Source organism: Sebastes umbrosus, unplaced genomic scaffold, assembly GCF_015220745.1.
Source record: "Sebastes umbrosus isolate fSebUmb1 unplaced genomic scaffold, fSebUmb1.pri scaffold_192_arrow_ctg1, whole genome shotgun sequence".
Taxonomy (NCBI): Eukaryota; Metazoa; Chordata; class Actinopteri; order Perciformes; family Sebastidae; genus Sebastes; species Sebastes umbrosus.
This window is the reverse complement of record NW_023618500.1, coordinates 20001-39249: the sequence shown is the minus strand read 5'-3', so window position 1 is coordinate 39249 and position 19249 is coordinate 20001. Positions and strand designations below refer to the sequence as shown.

The window sequence follows — 19249 nt, the reverse complement described above, 5'->3', positions numbered from 1 at the left end:
ACAATTTAGTACTACTACTACTACTACTACTACTGCAGACACAGGGACAACAGGTTAGTACTACTACTGCAGACAGAGACAACAGGTTAGTACTACTACTACTACTGCAGACACAACAGGTTAGTACTACTACTACTACTGCAGACACAGGGACAACATGTTAGTACTGCTACTGCTGCTACTACTACTACTACTGCTGCTACTATTGCTGCTTATACTACTACTACTACTACTGCTACTGCTACTGCTACAGACACAGAGACAACAGGTCAATACTACTATTATTACTATTACTACTACTACTACTACTACTACTATTACTACTACAGGTACCTATGTGAAGATGTGGTGCGTTCAGGTACCTGTGTGAAGATGTGATGTGTGAAGATGCGGTGCGTTCAGGTACCAGTGTGAAGGTGCGGTGCGTTCAGGTACCTGTGTGAAGGTGCGGTGCGTTCAGGTACCTGTGTGAAGATGTGGTGCGTTCAGGTACCTCTGAAGATGTGGTGTGTGAAGATGCGGTGCATTCAGGTACCTGTGTGAAGGTGCGGTGTGTTCAGGTACCTGTGTGAAGATGTGATGTGTGAAGATGTGGTGCGTTCAGGTACCTGTGTGAAGATGCGGTGCGTTCAGGTACCTGTGTGAAGATGCGATGCGTTCAGGTACCCATGTGATGTGTGAAGATACGGTGCGTTCAGGTACCTGTGTGAAGATGCGGTGCGTTCAGGTACCTGTGTGAAGATGCGGTGCGTTCAGGTACCTGTGTGAAGATGTGATGTGTGAAGATGCGGTGCGTTCAGGTACCTGTGTGAAGATGCGGTGCGTTCAGGTACCCGTGTGAAGATGTGATGTGTGAAGATGCGGTGCGTTCAGGTACCTGTGTGAAGATGCGGTGCGTTCAGGTACCCGTGTGAAGATGTGATGTGTGAAGATATGGTGCGTTCAGGTACCTGTGTGAAGATGCGGTGCGTTCAGGTACCTGTGTGAAGATGCGATGCGTTCAGGTACCCATGTGATGTGTGAAGATGCGGTGCGTTCAGGTACCTGTGTGAAGATGCGGTGCGTTCAGGTACCTGTGTGAAGATGTGATGTGTGAAGATGCGGTGCGTTCAGGTACCTGTGTGAAGATGCGGTGCGTTCAGGTACCCGTGTGAAGATGTGATGTGTGAAGATGCGGTGCGTTCAGGTACCTGTGTGAAGATGCGATGCGTTCAGGTACCAATGTGAAGATGTGATGTGTGAAGATGCGGTGCGTTCAGGTACCTGTGTGAAGATGCGGTGCGTTCAGGTACCCGTGTGAAGATGTGATGTGTGAAGATGCGGTGCGTTCAGGTACCTGTGTGAAGATGTGATGTGTGAAGATGTGATGTGTGAAGATGCGGTGCGTTCAGGTACCTGTGTGAAGATGCGATGCGTTCAGGTACCCATGTGATGTGTGAAGATGTGGTGCGTTCAGGTACCTGTGTGAAGATGCGGTGCGTTCAGGTACCTGTGTGAAGATGTGATATGTGAAGATGCGGTGCGTTCAGGTACCTGTGTGAAGATGCGGTGCGTTCAGGTACCTGTGTGAAGATACGGTGCGTTCAGGTACCCGTGTGAAGATGTGATGTGTGAAGATGCGGTGCGTTCAGGTACCAGTGTGAAGATGTGATGTGTGAAGGTGTGATGTGTTCAGGTACCCATGTGAAGATGTGATGTGTGAAGATGCGGTGCGTTCAGGTACCAGTGTGAAGATGCGGTGCGTTCAGGTACCCGTGTGAAGATGTGATGTGTGAAGGTGTGATGCGTTCAGGTACCTGTGTGAAGATGTGGTGCGTCTGGCTGAGGATCCAGCGGGGGTCGGCGTCGGGGGCCACCAGCAGCTTTAATGTTCCGATGTAAACGTCCGTACACAGAGTCCAGAAGTGAGGCTCCTGCAGGTTGTAAACTCCCTGCAGCTGCTGCACCTGAACACAACACAGTAAACCAGGAATTAGACTGGTCCCTGACCACGGACCGACACGGACATCCGTCACGAACGGATGATGGCGAGCTGTCGTCGGCGGTGAAGGATGAGACGTCACATGACCTATCTCATATAACGACATCACAATACAGTGAAGAAGAAAAGTGTCGCGGGGCGGTGATGTCATACGAGTGAATCCAGTCGTTAGACATTCCAGGTGGTGCTGGGGGCGTGGCTTAATGTGGGCGTGGCCTGTACTCACCCTCTGGTAACACTCGGGCAGGGCGAGGTCCAGTGACGGAGGCGTTCGCTGCATCAGGATCCCGATGGACTCTCGCAGTAACGGCACCACGCTGAGGGTCAGAGGTCAGAGAGGACGCACTGAGCATGTGTGAACACAAACAGTTGATTCAGAGGCTCCGCCCCACAGTGACATCACAACCCTGGAAACTCACAAAAACAAACGCAGCTAGTACTACTGCTACTATAAACGCTGCACTTCCAGTTAGTACTACTGCTGTGATGTATAAATACTACTACTACAGTCTGGTTCACACTGACGACTGATGACACTGGACATCTGCTGGTTTTTAACTGGGGTCTGAGTTGGACTCTGAGTTGGACTCTGAGTTGGACTCTGAGGTGGACTCTGAGGTGGACTCTGAGGTGGACTCTGTAGAGCAGCTCAGATCTCTGTGTAGATGGTGCAGCTGCAGTAACCTGATGCCGGTGGTTGTGGTTGAGTGAAGGCCTCTCAGCCGACCACAGATCTGCTCTGCTGACTGTTTAAATGTGCAGCTGCGTTCCAGTCGATCAAAACCACAGCACACATCAACTCCATTCATCATCCCAGGGGCTTCTGGGAAATCTGACCACCGCATGTACATCCAGGGATGCCGGACTCCAGACCCGGTTCCAGGTCCATACCGGTGGTTTGGCCCGTTGGACTCCAGACCCGGTTCCAGGTCCATACCGGTGGTTTGGCCTGTTGGACTCCAGACCCGGTTCCAGGTCCAGACCGGTGGTTTGGCCCGTTGGACTCCAGACCTGGTTCCAGGTCCAGACCGGTGGTTTGGCCCGTTGGACTCCAGGCCCAGTTCCAGGTCCAGACCGGTGGTTTGGCCCGTTGGACTCCAGACCCGGTTCCAGGTCCATACCGGTGGTTTGGCCTGTTGGACTCCAGACCCGGTTCCAGGTCCAGACCGGTGGTTTGGCCCGTTGGACTCCAGACCTGGTTCCAGGTCCAGACCGGTGGCTTTAACTACTAACGGAACATTCTTTACATTAGTGGAACCGGATTGTTCCAGAGTCTCCGTCAGGGTTCAGACAGCAGCTGGAACCTGAGACCTGATCCATCACAGTCCCTGGTTCCTTTAGTTCTCAAGGTTCTGTTACCGTCACATGGAGAGGAGAACGGAGAACGCTAAGGAACATTCCCTCAGTGGTGTGTTCAAGGTAGCTCTGACATCTAATCATAATAATAATAATCATAATAATAATAATAATAATAATAGTACTAGTGAGAGTAGATGAAGAGGGTATACACTATAGCTGTTTACAGATATATATATATATATTTACATCTACCACAGAACCAGATGTTACCAGATGTTACCAGATGTTATGTCTGTATTTTAACTAGTTAATTATTTGATGACCCTTACTCTTCCTGTTATACATGTTGTAGCAGTGTTGCTATGGCAACAACAACAACAGCAACAACAACAACAAGGTGAGGAATAAAGGGTGTAAAGCGTGAGAGTGAGGTCACCTGACTCCGATGAGGAGGGCGATCAGCATGGAGCAGATGGGGTCGGCGATCATCAGGTCGTATCTCTGCATCAGCAGAGCGGAGATGATCACGCCGACACTGCCAAGAGTGTCAGCGATGATGTGTAGCAGGACTCCTGCAACACACACACATACACACATCATACATCATACATCATACATCATATGTACACATTATCTATATATCTATATCCATCTATATCCATCCATATATCTCTATGTGATGTCTCTCATGTGACCTGAAGACAGGCGGTGAACTCTTCCTGGTTGTAGAGCAGCTCTATGAAGAACTGACATCTAGTGTTTTAAATGACTTTATGATTTATTACATATTGGTCCTTTAACCTTCCTGACAGATCATCAATCAGATCATCAATCAGATCATCAATCAGATCATCCTTCAGATCATTCAGAGAGTTCTAATCTGGAGCTCCATGGTCCTCAGAGGACGTCTGTGACGGAGTGTGAGCGCCGCCCGGTGGACACTGCTGCTCTCTGCTCACAGACTACACACCACCAATCACCAGGAGACATAACTATGTATACATACTGTATACACATATGTATATATATATACATATGTATACATGTATATATACACATATGTATATATACTGGAAAAACAAAGTTAGTTAACTTGTGTTTGGTGGATTATTTCTCTGTTGTATCAATGCTAATGGTCATTGTATTCTACATGGTTGAAAGCCTGTTTATTTACCTTCACAATGATGTCCCACTTGTAAGGATCATGTATTTGTGGGATGAGCAGCACAGCTGATGATGTGGGGAGCGCCCAAGAAAAATGTTCCAAAATGCTCTGCCAATGGTAAACAGTGTATTCTCATAAGGCTACCAGGAAGCCTGCAATGACTGCCCTTCACCGTCAGGCCCGTTGGCGCTGGTGTCTCCAACACAGACAATGGAACCTGAACATGTGGGGGAATGTCATGTTCAGTGATGAGTCCAGGTTCTGTCTGCCAAAGTTGGATGGCAGGTCAAAGTATGGAGACGACGTGGAGAACGCTATGCTGATTGTTGAACCGATGGAGTAACAGCTTCTGGTCAATCTGGGACCTAACTTCATCCTCCAAGAAACAACGCCCCCCCCCACAGAGCCAGGGTTATCACAGACTACCTCCACAACGTGGGAGGAGAGAGAATGGAACGGCCTGCCAAGAGTCCACACCTCAACCCAACTCAACACTTGTAGGATCAGCTTGGGCGTGCTGTACGTGTTAGAGTGACCAACACAACCACGCTGGCTGACCTGCAACCAATCCTGGTTGAGGAATGGAACGCCATCCCACAGCAACGTGTGACCAGGTTGGTGACCAGCATGAGGAGGAGGTGCCAGGCTGTTGTGGCTGCGTATGGATCTTCCACCTCTACTGAGGCTCCTGACGGTGGATTCAATAGATCAATATGTCTTGTTTGTTCCTTGTTACTGATAGAGAGTTCAATCATCCAATCCACCAAACAACTCACAACAAGAGTCAACACCAACAGGAGAATACACTGTTTACCATCGGCAGAGCATTTTGGCAAATTGATCTTGGGCGCTCCCCACATCATCAGCTGTGCTGCTCATCCCACGAATGCATGATCCTTACAAGTGTGACATCATTGTGAAGGTAAATAAACAGGCTTTCAACCATGTAGAATACAATGACCATTAGTATTGATACAACAGAGAAATAATCCACCAAACACAAGTTAATAACTTTGTTTTTCCAGTTTATATAAGATGAATATTAGAGAATAGATTTTATATATAAATCAGATTTCTGTAGTCTGTAGAGTTTAGCGTGTAGCGTGTAGCCTGTATAGTGTAGCCTGTAGAGTGTAGCCTGTAGAGTGTAGAGTGTAGCGTGTAGAGTGTAGAGTGTAGCCTGTAGCCTGTAGAGTGTAGCCTGTAGAGTGTAGAGTGTAGCCTGTAGCGTGTAGAGTGTAGCCTGTAGCCTGTAGAGTGTAGCCTGTAGAGTGTAGCCTGTAGAGTGTAGCCTGTAGAGTGTAGCCTGTAGCCTGTAGAGTGTAGCGTGTAGAGTGTAGCGTGTAGAGTGTAGCCTGTAGAGTGTAGCCTGTAGCCTGTAGAGTGTAGCCTGTAGCCTGTAGAGTGTAGCCTGTAGCCTGTAGAGTGTAGCCTGTAGCCTGTAGCCTGTAGAGTGTAGAGTGTAGCCTGTAGAGTGTAGCCTGTAGAGTGTAGCCTGTAGCCTGTAGCCTGTAGAGTGTAGCCTGTAGAGTGTAGCCTGTAGCCTGTAGCCTGTAGCGTGTAGAGTGTAGCCTGTAGCCTGTAGAGTGTAGCCTGTAAAGTGTAGCGTGTAGAGTGTAGCCTGTAGCCTGTAAAGTGTAGCGTGTAGAGTGTAGCCTGTAAAGTGTAGCGTGTAGAGTGTAGCCTGTAGCGTGTAGCCTGTAGAGTGTAGCCTGTAGAGTGTAGAGTGTAGCGTGTAGCGTGTAGAGTGTAGCCTGTAGCCTGTAGAGTGTAGCCTGTAGCCTGTAGAGTGTAGCCTGTAGAGTGTAGAGTGTAGCCTGTAGCGTGTAGAGTGTAGCCTGTAGCCTGTAGAGTGTAGCCTGTAGAGTGTAGCCTGTAGAGTGTAGCCTGTAGCCTGTAGAGTGTAGCGTGTAGAGTGTAGCGTGTAGAGTGTAGCCTGTAGAGTGTAGCCTGTAGCCTGTAGCCTGTAGAGTGTAGCCTGTAGCCTGTAGAGTGTAGCCTGTAGCCTGTAGCCTGTAGAGTGTAGCCTGTAGCCTGTAGAGTGTAGCCTGTAGCCTGTAGAGTGTAGCCTGTAGAGTGTAGCCTGTAGAGTGTAGCCTGTAGCCTGTAGCCTGTAGAGTGTAGCCTGTAGCCTGTAGAGTGTAGCCTGTAGCCTGTAGCCTGTAGCGTGTAGAGTGTAGCCTGTAGCCTGTAGAGTGTAGCCTGTAAAGTGTAGCGTGTAGAGTGTAGCCTGTAGCCTGTAAAGTGTAGCGTGTAGAGTGTAGCCTGTAAAGTGTAGCGTGTAGAGTGTAGCCTGTAGCGTGTAGCCTGTAGAGTGTAGCCTGTAGCCTGTAGAGTGTAGCCTGTAGAGTGTAGCCTGTAGCCTGTAGAGTGTAGCCTGTAGAGTGTAGCCTGTAGCCTGTAGCCTGTAGAGTGTAGCCTGTAGCCTGTAGAGTGTAGCCTGTAGAGTGTAGAGTGTAGCCTGTAGCCTGTAGCGTGTAGAGTGTAGCCTGTAGAGTGTAGCCTGTAGAGTGTAGCCTGTAGCCTGTAGAGTGTAGCCTGTAGAGTGTAGCCTGTAGCTTGTAGAGTGTAGCCTGTAGAGTGTAGCCTGTAGCCTGTAGCCTGTAGAGTGTAGCCTGTAGCCTGTAGAGTGTAGCCTGTAGAGTGTAGAGTGTAGCCTGTAGCCTGTAGAGTGTAGCCTGTAGAGTGTAGCGTGTAGTGTAGCCTGTAGCCTGTAAAGTGTAGCGTGTAGCCTGTAGCGTGTAGAGTGTAGCCTGTAGAGTGTAGCCTGTAGCCTGTAGAGTGTAGCGTGTAGAGTGTAGCCTGTAGCCTGTAAAGTGTAGCGTGTAGAGTGTAGCCTGTAGCCTGTAGAGTGTAGCCTGTAGCCTGTAGCGTGTAGAGTGTAGCCTGTAGCCTGTAGAGTGTAGCCTGTAGAGTGTAGCGTGTAGAGTGTAGCCTGTAGCCTGTAAAGTGTAGCGTGTAGAGTGTAGCCTGTAGCCTGTAGAGTGTAGCCTGTAGCCTGTAGCCTGTAGCGTGTAGAGTGTAGCCTGTAGAGTGTAGCCTGTAGCCTGTAGAGTGTAGCCTGTAGCCTGTAGATTGTAGCGTGTAGAGTGTAGCCTGTAGCCTGTAAAGTGTAGCGTGTAGAGTGTAGCCTGTAGAGTGTAGCCTGTAGCCTGCAGCCTGTAGAGTATAGCCTGTAGCCTGTAGAGTGTAGCGTGTAGAGTGTAGCCTGTAGCCTGTAGAGTGTAGCCTGTAGCCTGTAGAGTGTAGCCTGTAGCCTGTAGAGTGTAGCCTGTAGCCTGTAGCCTGTAGAGTGTAGCCTGTAGAGTGTAGCCTGTAGAGTGTAGAGTGTAGCCTGTAGCCTGTAGCGTGTAGAGTGTAGCGTGTAGAGTGTAGCCTGTAGCCTGTAGAGTGTAGCGTGTAGAGTGTAGCCTGTAGCCTGTAAAGTGTAGCCTGTAGAGTGTAGCCTGTAGCCTGTAGAGTGTAGCCTGTAGCCTGTAGAGTGTAGCGTGTAGCCTGTAGCCTGTAAAGTGTAGCGTGTAGAGTGTAGCCTGTAGAGTGTAGCCTGTAGCCTGTAGCCTGTAGAGTGTAGCCTGTAGCCTGTAGAGTGTAGCCTGTAGCCTGTAGAGTGTAGCGTGTAAGAGTGTAGCCTGTAGCCTGTAGAGTGTAGCCTGTAGCCTGTAGAGTGTAGCCTGTAGCCTGTAGCCTGTAGAGTGTAGCCTGTAGCCTGTAGAGTGTAGCCTGTAGCCTGTAGAGTGTAGCGTGTAGAGTGTAGCCTGTAGCCTGTAGAGTGTAGAGTGTAGAGTGTAGCCTGTAGCCTGTAGAGTGTAGCCTGTAGAGTGTAGCCTGTAGCCTGTAGAGTGTAGCCTGTAGCCTGTAGAGTGTAGCGTTGTAGAGTGTAGCCTGTAGCCTGTAGAGTGTAGCGTGTAGAGTGTAGCCTGTAGCCTGTAAAGTGTAGCCTGTAGAGTGTAGCCTGTAGCCTGTAGAGTGTAGCCTGTAGCCTGTAGAGTGTAGCGTGTAGCCTGTAGCCTGTAAAGTGTAGCGTGTAGAGTGTAGCCTGTAGAGTGTAGCCTGTAGCCTGTAGCCTGTAGAGTGTAGCCTGTAGCTGTAGAGTGTAGCCTGTAGCCTGTAGAGTGTAGCGTGTAGAGTGTAGCCTGTAGCCTGTAGAGTGTAGCCTGTAGCCTGTAGAGTGTAGCCTGTAGCCTGTAGCCTGTAGAGTGTAGCCTGTAGCCTGTAGAGTGTAGCCTGTAGCCTGTAGAGTGTAGCGTTGTAGAGTGTAGCCTGTAGAGTGTAGAGTGTAGAGTGTAGCCTGTAGCCTGTAGAGTGTAGCCTGTAGCCTGTAGAGTGTAGCCTGTAGCCTGTAGAGTGTAGCCTGTAGAGTGTAGAGTGTAGCCTGTAGCGTGTAGAGTGTAGCCTGTAGTGTAGCCTGTAGTCTGTAGAGTGTAGCGTGTAGAGTGTAGCCTGTAGCCTGTAAAGTGTAGCGTGTAGAGTGTAGCCTGTAGAGTGTAGCCTGTAGAGTGTAGCCTGTAGCCTGTAGAGTGTAGCCTGTAGAGTGTAGCCTGTAGAGTGTAGCCTGTAGAGTGTAGCCTGTAGCCTGTAGAGTGTAGCCTGTAGCCTGTAGAGTGTAGCCTGTAGAGTGTAGCCTGTAGAGTGTAGAGTGTAGCCTGTAGCCTGTAGCCTGTAGCGTGTAGAGTGTAGCCTGTAGAGTGTAGCCTGTAGCCTGTAGCCTGTAGAGTGTAGCCTGTAGAGTGTAGCCTGTAGCCTGTAGCCTGTAGAGTGTAGCCTGTAGAGTGTAGCCTGTAGCCTGTAGCCTGTAGAGTGTAGCCTGTAGAGTGTAGAATGTAGCCTGTAGCCTGTAGCGTGTAGCCTGTAGCCTGTAGCGTGTAGAGTGTAGCCTGTAGAGTGTAGCCTGTAGCCTGTAGAGTGTAGCGTGTAGAGTGTAGCCTGTAGCCTGTAAAGTGTAGCGTGTAGAGTGTAGCCTGTAGCCTGTAGAGTGTAGCCTGTAGCCCGTAGCCTGTAGAGTGTAGCCTGTAGCCTGTAGCCTGTAGAGTGTAGCCTGTAGAGTGTAGCCTGTAGCCTGTAGCCTGTAGAATGTAGCCTGTAGAGTGTAGCCTGTAGAGTGTAGCCTGTAGAGTGTAGCCTGTAGAGTGTAGCCTGTAGCCTGTAGAGTGTAGCCTGTAGAGTGTAGAGTGTAGCCTGTAGCCTGTAGCCTGTAGCCTGTAGAGTGTAGCCTGTAGCCTGTAGAGTGTAGCCTGTAGCCTGTAGAGTGTAGCGTGTAGAGTGTAGCCTGTAGCCTGTAAAGTGTAGCGTGTAGAGTGTAGCCTGTAGCCTGTAGAGTGTAGAGTGTAGAGTGTAGCCTGTAGCCTGTAGCGTGTAGAGTGTAGCCTGTAGCCTGTAAAGTGTAGCGTGTAGAGTGTAGCCTGTAGCCTGTAGAGTGTAGAGTGTAGAGTGTAGCCTGTAGCCTGTAGAGTGTAGCCTGTAGCCTGTAGAGTGTAGCGTGTAGAGTGTAGCCTGTAGCCTGTAAAGTGTAGCGTGTAGAGTGTAGCCTGTAGAGTGTAGAGTGTAGCCTGTAGCCTGTAGCGTGTAGAGTGTAGCCTGTAGCCTGTAGAGTGTAGCCTGTAGCCTGTAGCCTGTAGCCTGTAGAGTGTAGCGTGTAGAGTGTAGCCTGTAGCCTGTAAAGTGTAGCGTGTAGAGTGTAGCCTGTAGAGTGTAGCCTGTAGCCTGTAGAGTGTAGCCTGTAGCCTGTAGAGTTTAGCCTGTAGCCTGTAGAGTGTAGCGTGTAGAGTGTAGCCTGTAGCCTGTAGAGTGTAGCCTGTAGCCTGTAGCCTGTAGAGTGTAGCGTGTAGCGTGTAGCGTGTAGAGTGTAGCGTGTAGCGTGTAGCCTGTAGAGTGTAGCGTGTAGCGTGTAGCCTGTAGCGTGTAGCGTGTAGCGTGTTTAATGCTGTGGTAGAGAGGTGAATGTTCTCACCCTGCAGGATCTGCTTGCTGGAACCTTTCCCCGGAGTGTGCAGCAGCTCGTCTGCAACAACAAACACCAGATATTTAAACCGATGACCTGATTTCAGAGAACGTGTTGATGATGAGACGGAAAACGTCATGAGTCCGTTCTGTCAGCGCACTCTCACCGTGATGGTGCGGCTCATCATGGCCGCCGTGGCTGTGTCCGTGTCCACCGTGTCCTCCGTGTCCTCCGTGACTGTGTCCATGACCGTCATGTCCATCATGACTGTGTCCGTGTTTGTTCTGGTGGTCGTGTCCTCCGTGTCCTCCGTGATTCACACTGCCGTTAAACAGAGAGTGGCTGTGACCGTGACCTGAGAGAAAAACGGGTAGAGAGTGAGGTTCTACTGAAGAGCGGTGAGGTTCTACGTGGCTGCAGTGAGTTTCTACATGGCTGCAGTAAGGTTCTACGTGGTTGCAGTGAGTTTCTACATGGCTGCAGTGAGGTTCTACGTGGCTGCAGTGAGGTTCTACGTGGTTGCAGTGAGGTTCTACGTGGTTGCAGTGAGGTTCTACGTGGTTGCAGTGAGGTTCTACGTGGTTGCAGTGAGGTTCTATGTGGTTGCAGTGAGGTTCTACGTGGCTGCAGTGAGTTTCTACATGGCTGCAGTGAGGTTCTACGTGGTTGCAGTGAGGTTCTACATGGTTGCAGTGAGGTTCTACGTGGTTGCAGTGAGGTTCTACTTGGTTGCAGTGAGGTTCTACGTGGTTGCAGTGAGGTTCTATGTGGTTGCAGTGAGTTTCTACATGGTTGCAGTGAGTTTCTACATGGCTGCAGGGAGGTTCTATGTGGTTGCAGTGAGGTTCTATGTGGTTGCAGTGAAGTTCTACGTAGTTGCAGTGAGGTTCTACATGGTTGCAGTGAGGTTCTACATGGTTGCAGTGAGGTTCTACGTGGTTGCAGTGAGGTTCTATGTGGTTGCAGTGAGGTTCCACGTGGTTGCGGAGAGGTTCTACATGGTTGCAGTGAGGTTCTACATGGTTGCAGTGAGGTTCTAGATGGTTGCAGTGAGGTTGCAGTGAGGTTCTACATGGTTGCAGTGAGGTTCTATGTGGTTGCAGTGAGGTTCTACATGGTTGCAGTGATGTTTCACAGATCTCGGTTCTACTCAGTGATGTTCTAGACGTTCTGCAGGTATTACCTTCCTCTCCATGAGAGTGTCCGTGGCCTCCGTGCTGGAACACAAAGATCCCGACCAGGTTGACCAGCAGACCGGCTATAGAGACGGGAAGGAGCCGGTCGTGGTGAACGTCAGGAGGCTCCAGAGCTCTCTGAGAGACAGACAGGTTCACACAGAGAGACAGACAGGTTCACACAGAGAGACAGACAGGTTCACACAGAGAGACAGACAGATTCACACAGAGAGACAGACAGATTCACACAGAGAGACAGACAGGTTCACACAGAGAGACAGACAGGTTCACACAGAGAGACAGACAGGTTCACACAGAGAGACAGACAGGTTCACACAGAGAGACAGACAGATTCACACAGAGAGACAGACAGATTCACACAGAGAGACAGACAGGTTCACACAGAGAGACAGACAGGTTCACACAGAGAGACAGACAGGTTCACACAGAGAGACAGACAGATTCACACAGAGAGACAGACAGATTCACACAGAGAGACAGACAGATTCACACAGAGAGACAGACAGGATTCACACAGAGAGACAGACAGATTCACACAGAGAGACAGACAGATTCACACAGAGAGACAGACAGATTCACACAGAGAGACAGACAGATTCACACAGAGAGACAGACAGATTCACACAGAGAGACAGACAGGTTCACACAGAGAGACAGACAGGTTCACACAGAGAGACAGACAGATTCACACAGAGAGACAGATTCACACAGAGAGACAGACAGGTTCACACAGAGAGACAGACAGGTTCACACAGAGAGACAGACAGATTCACACAGAGAGACAGACAGGTTCACACAGAGAGACAGACAGATTCACACAGAGAGACAGACAGGTTCACACTGTACATAGTGTGTGTAGTGTGTAGTGTGTAGTGTGTAGTGTGTGTAGTGTGTAGTGTGTGTGTGCGTAGTGTGTGTAGTGTGTAGTGTGTGTGTAGTGTAGTGTGTAGTGTGTGTAGTGTAGTGTGTAGTGTGTGAGTGTGTAGTGTGTGTAGTGTGTAGTGTGTGTGTAGTGTAGTGTGTTACCTCGACTCCCTCAGAGAAGATGAAGAACGCTGTGAAGATGAGGAAGAGTCCGTTGACGAAGCCGGCCAGAACTTCTGCTCTGACATACCTGAAACACACTGAGGTCAGACCCGACTAACAGAGCACAGATCACCACTTTCAGACCTGACTAAGAGAGCACAGATCATCATAAATCAGACCTGATTAACAGAGCACAGATCACCACTTTCAGACCTGATTAACAGAGCACAGATCACCACTTTCAGACCTGACTAACAGAGCACAGATCACCACTGTCAGACCCGACTAACAGAGCACAGATCACCATTTTCAGACCTGACTAAGAGCACAGATCACCACTTTCAAACCTGACTAACAGAGCACAGATCACCACTGTCAGACCCGACTAACAGAGCACAGATCACCATTTTCAGACCTGACTAACAGAGCACAGATCACCACTTTCAGACCTGACTAAGAGAGCACAGATCATCATAAATCAGACCTGATTAACAGAGCACAGATCACCACTTTCAGACCTGACTAAGAGAGCACAGATCATCATAAATCAGACCTGATTAACAGAGCACAGATCATCATAAATCAGACCTGACTAACAGAGCACAGAGAGAGTATCTCACCCGTAGGAGAAGCTGTCGTTGGATCTCCACCTGGAGATGACGGAGGCTGCCAGACCTGCCAGGAGAGCGGTGCAGTCAAAGAACATGTGGAAGGAGTCTGAGATCAGACCTAAACTGAAGAGGAAACACACAACACAACACACACGTCAAACACGCCGACAAAACACACACGTCATACACACAACACACAACACACACGTCAAACACGCCGACAAAACACACATGTCATACACACACGTCAAAACACGCACGTCATACACACAACACACAACACACACGTCAAACACGCCGACAAAACACGTCATACACACAACACACACGTCAAACACGCCGACAAAACACACACGTCATACACACAACACACAACACACACGTCAAACACGCCGACAAAACACACACGTCATACACATAACACACAACACACACATCAAACACGCCGACAAAACACACGTCATACACACACGTCAAAACACGCACGTCATACACACAACACACAACACACACGTCAAACACGCCGACAAAACACGCACGTCATACACACAACACACAACACACACGTCAAACACGCCGACAAAACACATGTCATACACACACGTCAAAACACGCACGTCATACACACACGTCAAAACACGCACGTCATACACACAACACACACGTCAAAACACACATGTCATACACACACGTCAAAACACGCACGTCATACACACAACACACAACACACACGTCAAACACGCCGACAAAACACACACGTCACACACAACACACAACACACACGTCAAACACGCCGACAAAACACACACGTCATACACACAACACAACACACGCGTCAAACACGCCGACAAAACACACATGTCATACACACACGTCAAAACACGCACGTCATACACACAACACACAACACACACGTCAAACACGCCGACAAAACACGCACGTCATACACACAACACACACGTCAAACGCCGACAAAACACATGTCATACACACACGTCAAAACACGCACGTCATACACACAACACACACGTCAAACACACCGACAAAACACGCACGTCATACACACACGTCAAAACACGCACGTCATACACACAACACACAACACACACGTCAAACACGCCGACAAAACACACATGTCATACACACACGTCAAAACACGCACGTCATACACACAACACACACGTCAAACACACCGACAAAACACGCACGTCATACACACACGTCAAAACACGCACGTCATACACATAACACACAACACACACGTCAAACACGCCGACAAAACACACACGTCATACACACACGTCAAACACGCACGTCATACACACAACACACACGTCAAAACACGCACGTCATACACACAACACACAACACACACGTCAAGCACGCCGACAAAACACGCACGTCAAAACACGCACATCAAATATTAAGGGTTGTCTGATTGATCGATCATCGATTATTATCGGCTCATATTCGTTCTAAGTAGTTTGACTGGTGCTCTCTATTAAGGCCGATCACATGCTACTGTAGCTAACGTTAGCCTACCATTAGAGGTAGCTAACGTTAGCCTACCATTAGAGGTAGCAAACGTTAGCCTACCATTAGAGGTTAGCCTACCATTAGAGGTAGCAAACGTTAGCCTACCATTAGAGGTAGCAAACTTTAGCCTACCATTAGAGGTAGCAAACGTTAGCCTACCATTAGAGGTAGCTAACGTTAGCCTACCATTAGAGGTAGCAAACGTTAGCCTACCATTAGAGGTTAGCCTACCATTAGAGGTAGCAAACGTTAGCCTACCATTAGAGGTAGCTAACGTTAGCCTACCATTAGAGGTAGCAAACGTTAGCCTACCATTAGAAGTAGCTAATGTTAGCCTACCATTAGAGGTAGCAAACGTTAGCCTACCATTAGAGGTAGCTAACATTAGCCTACCATTAGAAGTAGCTAATGTTAGCCTACCATTAGAGGTAGCTAACGTTAGCCTACCATTAGAGGTTAGCCTACCATTAGAGGTTAGCCTACCATTAGAGGTAGCTAATGTTAGCCTACCATTAGAGGTTAGCCTACCATTAGAGGTTAGCCTACCATTAGAGGTTAGCCTACCATTAGAGGTAGCTAACATTAGCCTACCATTAGAAGTAGCTAATGTTAGCCTACCATTAGAGGTAGCTAACGTTAGCCTACCATTAGAGGTTAGCCTACCATTAGAGGTTAGCCTACCATTAGAGGTAGCTAACGTTAGCCTACCATTAGAGGTTAGCCTACCATTAGAGGTAGCTAACGTTAGCCTACCGTTAGAGGTAGCTAACGTTAGCCTAGCATTAGAGGTAGCTAACGTTAGCCTAGCATTATAGGTAGCTAACGTTAGCCTACCATTAGAGGTAGCAAACGTTAGCCTATCATTAGAGGTTAGCCTACCATTAGAGGTAGCAAACGTTAGCCTACCATTAGAGGTAGCTAACGTTAGCCTACCATTAGAGGTAGCTAATGTTAGCCTACCATTAGAGGTAGCTAACGTTAGCCTACCATTAGAGGTTAGCCTACCATTAGAGGTAGCTAACGTTAGCCTACCATTAGAGGTAGCTAACATTAGCCTACCATTAGAAGTAGCTAATGTTAGCCTACCATTAGAGGTAGCTAACGTTAGCCTACCATTAGAGGTTAGCCTACCATTAGAGGTAGCTAACGTTAGCCTACCATTAGAGGTTAGCCTACCATTAGAGGTAGCTAACGTTAGCCTAGCATTAGAGGTAGCTAACGTTAGCCTACCATTAGAGGTAGCTAACGTTAGCCTACCATTAGAGGTAGCAAACGTTAGCCTATCATTAGAGGTTAGCCTACCATTAGAGGTAGCTAACGTTAGCCTACCATTAGAGGTAAGCCTACCATTAGCGGTAGCTAACGTTAGCCTACCATTAGAGGTAGCTAACGTTAGCCTACCATTAGAGGTAGCAAACGTTAGCCTACCATTAGAGGTTAGCCTAGCATCAGAGGTAGTTAACGTTAGCCTAGCATTAGAGGTAGCTAACGTTAGCCTACCATTAGAGGTAGCTAACGTTAGCCTATCATTAGAGGTAGTTAACGTTAGCCTAGCATTAGAGGTAGTTAATGTTAGCCTAGCATTAGAGGTAGCTAACGTTAGCCTACCATTAAAAGTTAGCCTAGCATTAGAGGTAGTTAATGTTAGCCTAGCATTAGAGGTAGTTAACGTTAGCCTAGCATTAGAGGTAAGCCTACCATTAGCGGTAGCTAACGTTAGCCTACCATTAGAGGTAAGCCTACCATTAGCGGTAGCTAACGTTAGCCTACCATTAGAGGTTAGCCTAGCATTAGAGGTAGTTAATGTTAGCCTAGCATTAGAGGTAGCTAACGTTAGCCTACCATTAGAGGTAGCTAATGTTATGTGGTGAACTGAATGGTCAGGGTGAATGAGCATGATGAGTGTTGTTATGATCAGAGGATAGTTAACAGTAGAGCACCTCTGTCTGACGGAGTTAGAGCAGTTACTGTGAATAACATGACAGATGTTTGAATATTGAAAACATCTGGAATGATTGTAGAACACAGCTCAACTACATATTGATTATTATACCTCTAAGGGCTCTGATTTGATCAATTAATCAATCAATCTACTAGTTGTTACAGCTCTACCTGTAACCATGGAAACTGTACACATCACATGACGGTGACAGCTGTAGAGTGCTGCTGATTAAACACACTGATGAACAGAACACTAATCAATACTCCCGATCAATTATCAATAAACACATCAGCCTCTGGGATCACTGATTGACAGGAAGTCACACACACTAACACACACACACACACACACACATTAACACACACTCACTATGACACACACACACACACACACACACACACTATGACACACACACACACACACACACACACACACACTATGACACACACACACACACACACACACACACACACACACACACTATGACACACACACACACACACACACACACACACACACACACACACACACACACAATGACGCACACACACACACACACACACACACACACAATGACACACACACACACACACACACACACACACACACACACACACAATGACACACACACACACACACACACACACACACTAACACTACGTGGCACATCCTGAGTAAACAGAGGCATGCTAGCCGTTAGCCTGTTAGCTTGTAGCGGACCTGTTGCTCCAGACTCCGTAGCTGAGCTCCACGAAGGCGAAGGAGAGGTTGAGGAGGAGGAAGAAGAACAGGTTCCGGGACGTCTTATCCGCGAGGATCGCCCTGAGACACACACAACACCAGACCCCACCAGACCCCATCAGACCCCATCAGACCCCACCAGACCCCACCAGACCCCATCAATCACATCAATCACAGACCACCACAGACACCCAGAGACACCCAGAGACCAGCTCCACCAGACAGACTGGGACAGACCGGGTCAGACCGGGACAGACCGGGACAGACCGGGTCAGACCGGGTCAGACCGGGACAGACCGGGTCAGACCGGGTCCCCCAGCAGCAGCTCCGTTTAACAGACTCAGTCCATGCTAACCGGTTAGCATCAGGCTAGCAGCTCTCAGCTAGCTCTGTTAGCTCAGCTAGCTGCTAGCTGTTAGCTGCTAGCTGCTAGCTGCTAGCTGTGAGTTGTCAGCAGGTGAGCTCACCTGAACCATCCTGAGAGCTTCAGCAGCAGGTTGAACTTGGCGGGTTTGTACTCGTCGTCTTTAACAGATAAAGGTAACATCTTCTCACCTGAACACACACACACTGAGACCCGGAAGCTAACGGACCACTTCCGCTCTGCCAGCCTTTCACAATAAAACGCTCTAGTTCCTCAAACACGGACTATAACTATCTATAACTAACTATACTATACTATACTACTACTATACTATACTACTGCTGCTACTAAACTATACTATACTATACTACTATACTATACTACTACTATACTATACTATACTACTGCTGCTACTAAACTATACTATACTATACTACTATACTATACTATACTACTACTATACTATACTATACTACTACTATACTATACTACTGCTGCTACTAAACTATACTATACTATACTATACTACTACTATACTATACTACTGCTGCTACTAAACTATACTATACTATACTACTATACTATACTATACTACTACTATACTATACTACTGCTGCTACTAAACTATACTATACTATACTACTATACTATACTATACTACTACTATACTATACTACTGCTGCTACTAAACTATACTATACTACTATACTATACTATACTACTACTATACTATACTACTACTGCTGCTACTAAACTATACTATACTATACTACTATACTATACTATACTACTACTATACTATACTATACTACTACTATACTATACTACTACTATACTACTATACTATACTACTATACTATACTACTATACTATACTATACTACTACTATACTACTATACTATACTACTACTATACTATACTACTGCTGCTACTAAACTATACTATACTATACTACTGCTGCTACTAAACTATACTATACTATACTACTACTATACTATACTACTGCTGTTACTAAACTATACTATACTATACTACTGCTGTTACTAAACTATACTATACTATACTACTAAACTATACTATACTATACTACTATACTACTACTATACTATACTACTGCTGTTACTAAACTATACTATACTATACTACTGCTGTTACTAAACTATACTATACTATACTACTAAACTATACTATACTATACTACTATACTACTACTATACTATACTACTGCTGTTACTAAACTATACTATACTATACTATACTACTACTACTGCTGTTACTAAACTATACTATACTATACTATACTATACTATACTACTACTACTGCTGTTACTAAACTATACTATACTATACTACTACAATACTATACTATACTACTGCTGTTACTAAACTATACTATACTACTGCTGTTACTAAACTATACTATACTACTGCTGTTACTAAACTATACTAT

The 19249-nt window shown here is 47.3% G+C and overlaps 1 protein-coding gene across 3 annotated transcripts; it reads right to left on the bottom strand.

Annotated features, from left to right (window-relative positions):
- Nucleotides 1-1700: 1700 nt before the first annotated feature.
- On the bottom strand, nt 1701-18059 carry slc30a7 (solute carrier family 30 member 7). 3 transcript variants are annotated; one of them, XM_037763186.1, is made up of 10 exons: nt 17903-18059; nt 17415-17516; nt 13226-13339; nt 12606-12693; nt 11567-11696; nt 10550-10738; nt 10393-10443; nt 3717-3852; nt 2208-2298; nt 1701-1946 (listed from the first exon to the last, which is right to left on the bottom strand). In XM_037763186.1, the coding sequence occupies exons 1-10, from the start codon at nt 17980-17982 to the stop codon at nt 1716-1718; spliced, it is 1212 nt and encodes a 403-aa protein (XP_037619114.1). In that variant the 5' UTR covers nt 17983-18059; the 3' UTR covers nt 1701-1715. The 3 variants fall into 3 exon arrangements, with proteins under 3 accessions (XP_037619114.1, XP_037619115.1, XP_037619116.1); XM_037763187.1 differs by lacking the exon at nt 17415-17516 and having other exon boundaries at nt 17903-18039; XM_037763188.1 differs by lacking the exon at nt 17903-18059 and having other exon boundaries at nt 13226-13334.
- Between the last annotated feature and the right edge of the window lie 1190 nt (nt 18060-19249).

Bases quoted from the DNA above. Each gene is read 5' to 3' on its own strand.
- slc30a7 (XM_037763186.1), bottom strand. From the start codon at position 17,982: ATGTTACCTTTATCTGTTAAAGACGACGAGTACAAACCCGCCAAGTTC. The intron at 10,739-11,566 runs GTAATACCTGCA...TTTTTCTCTCAG, and splicing joins ACACTCTCATGGAGAGGAAG to GTCACGGTCACAGCCACTCT. The intron at 1,947-2,207 runs GTGAGTACAGGC...TGTTGTGTTCAG, and splicing joins TGCCCGAGTGTTACCAGAGG to GTGCAGCAGCTGCAGGGAGT.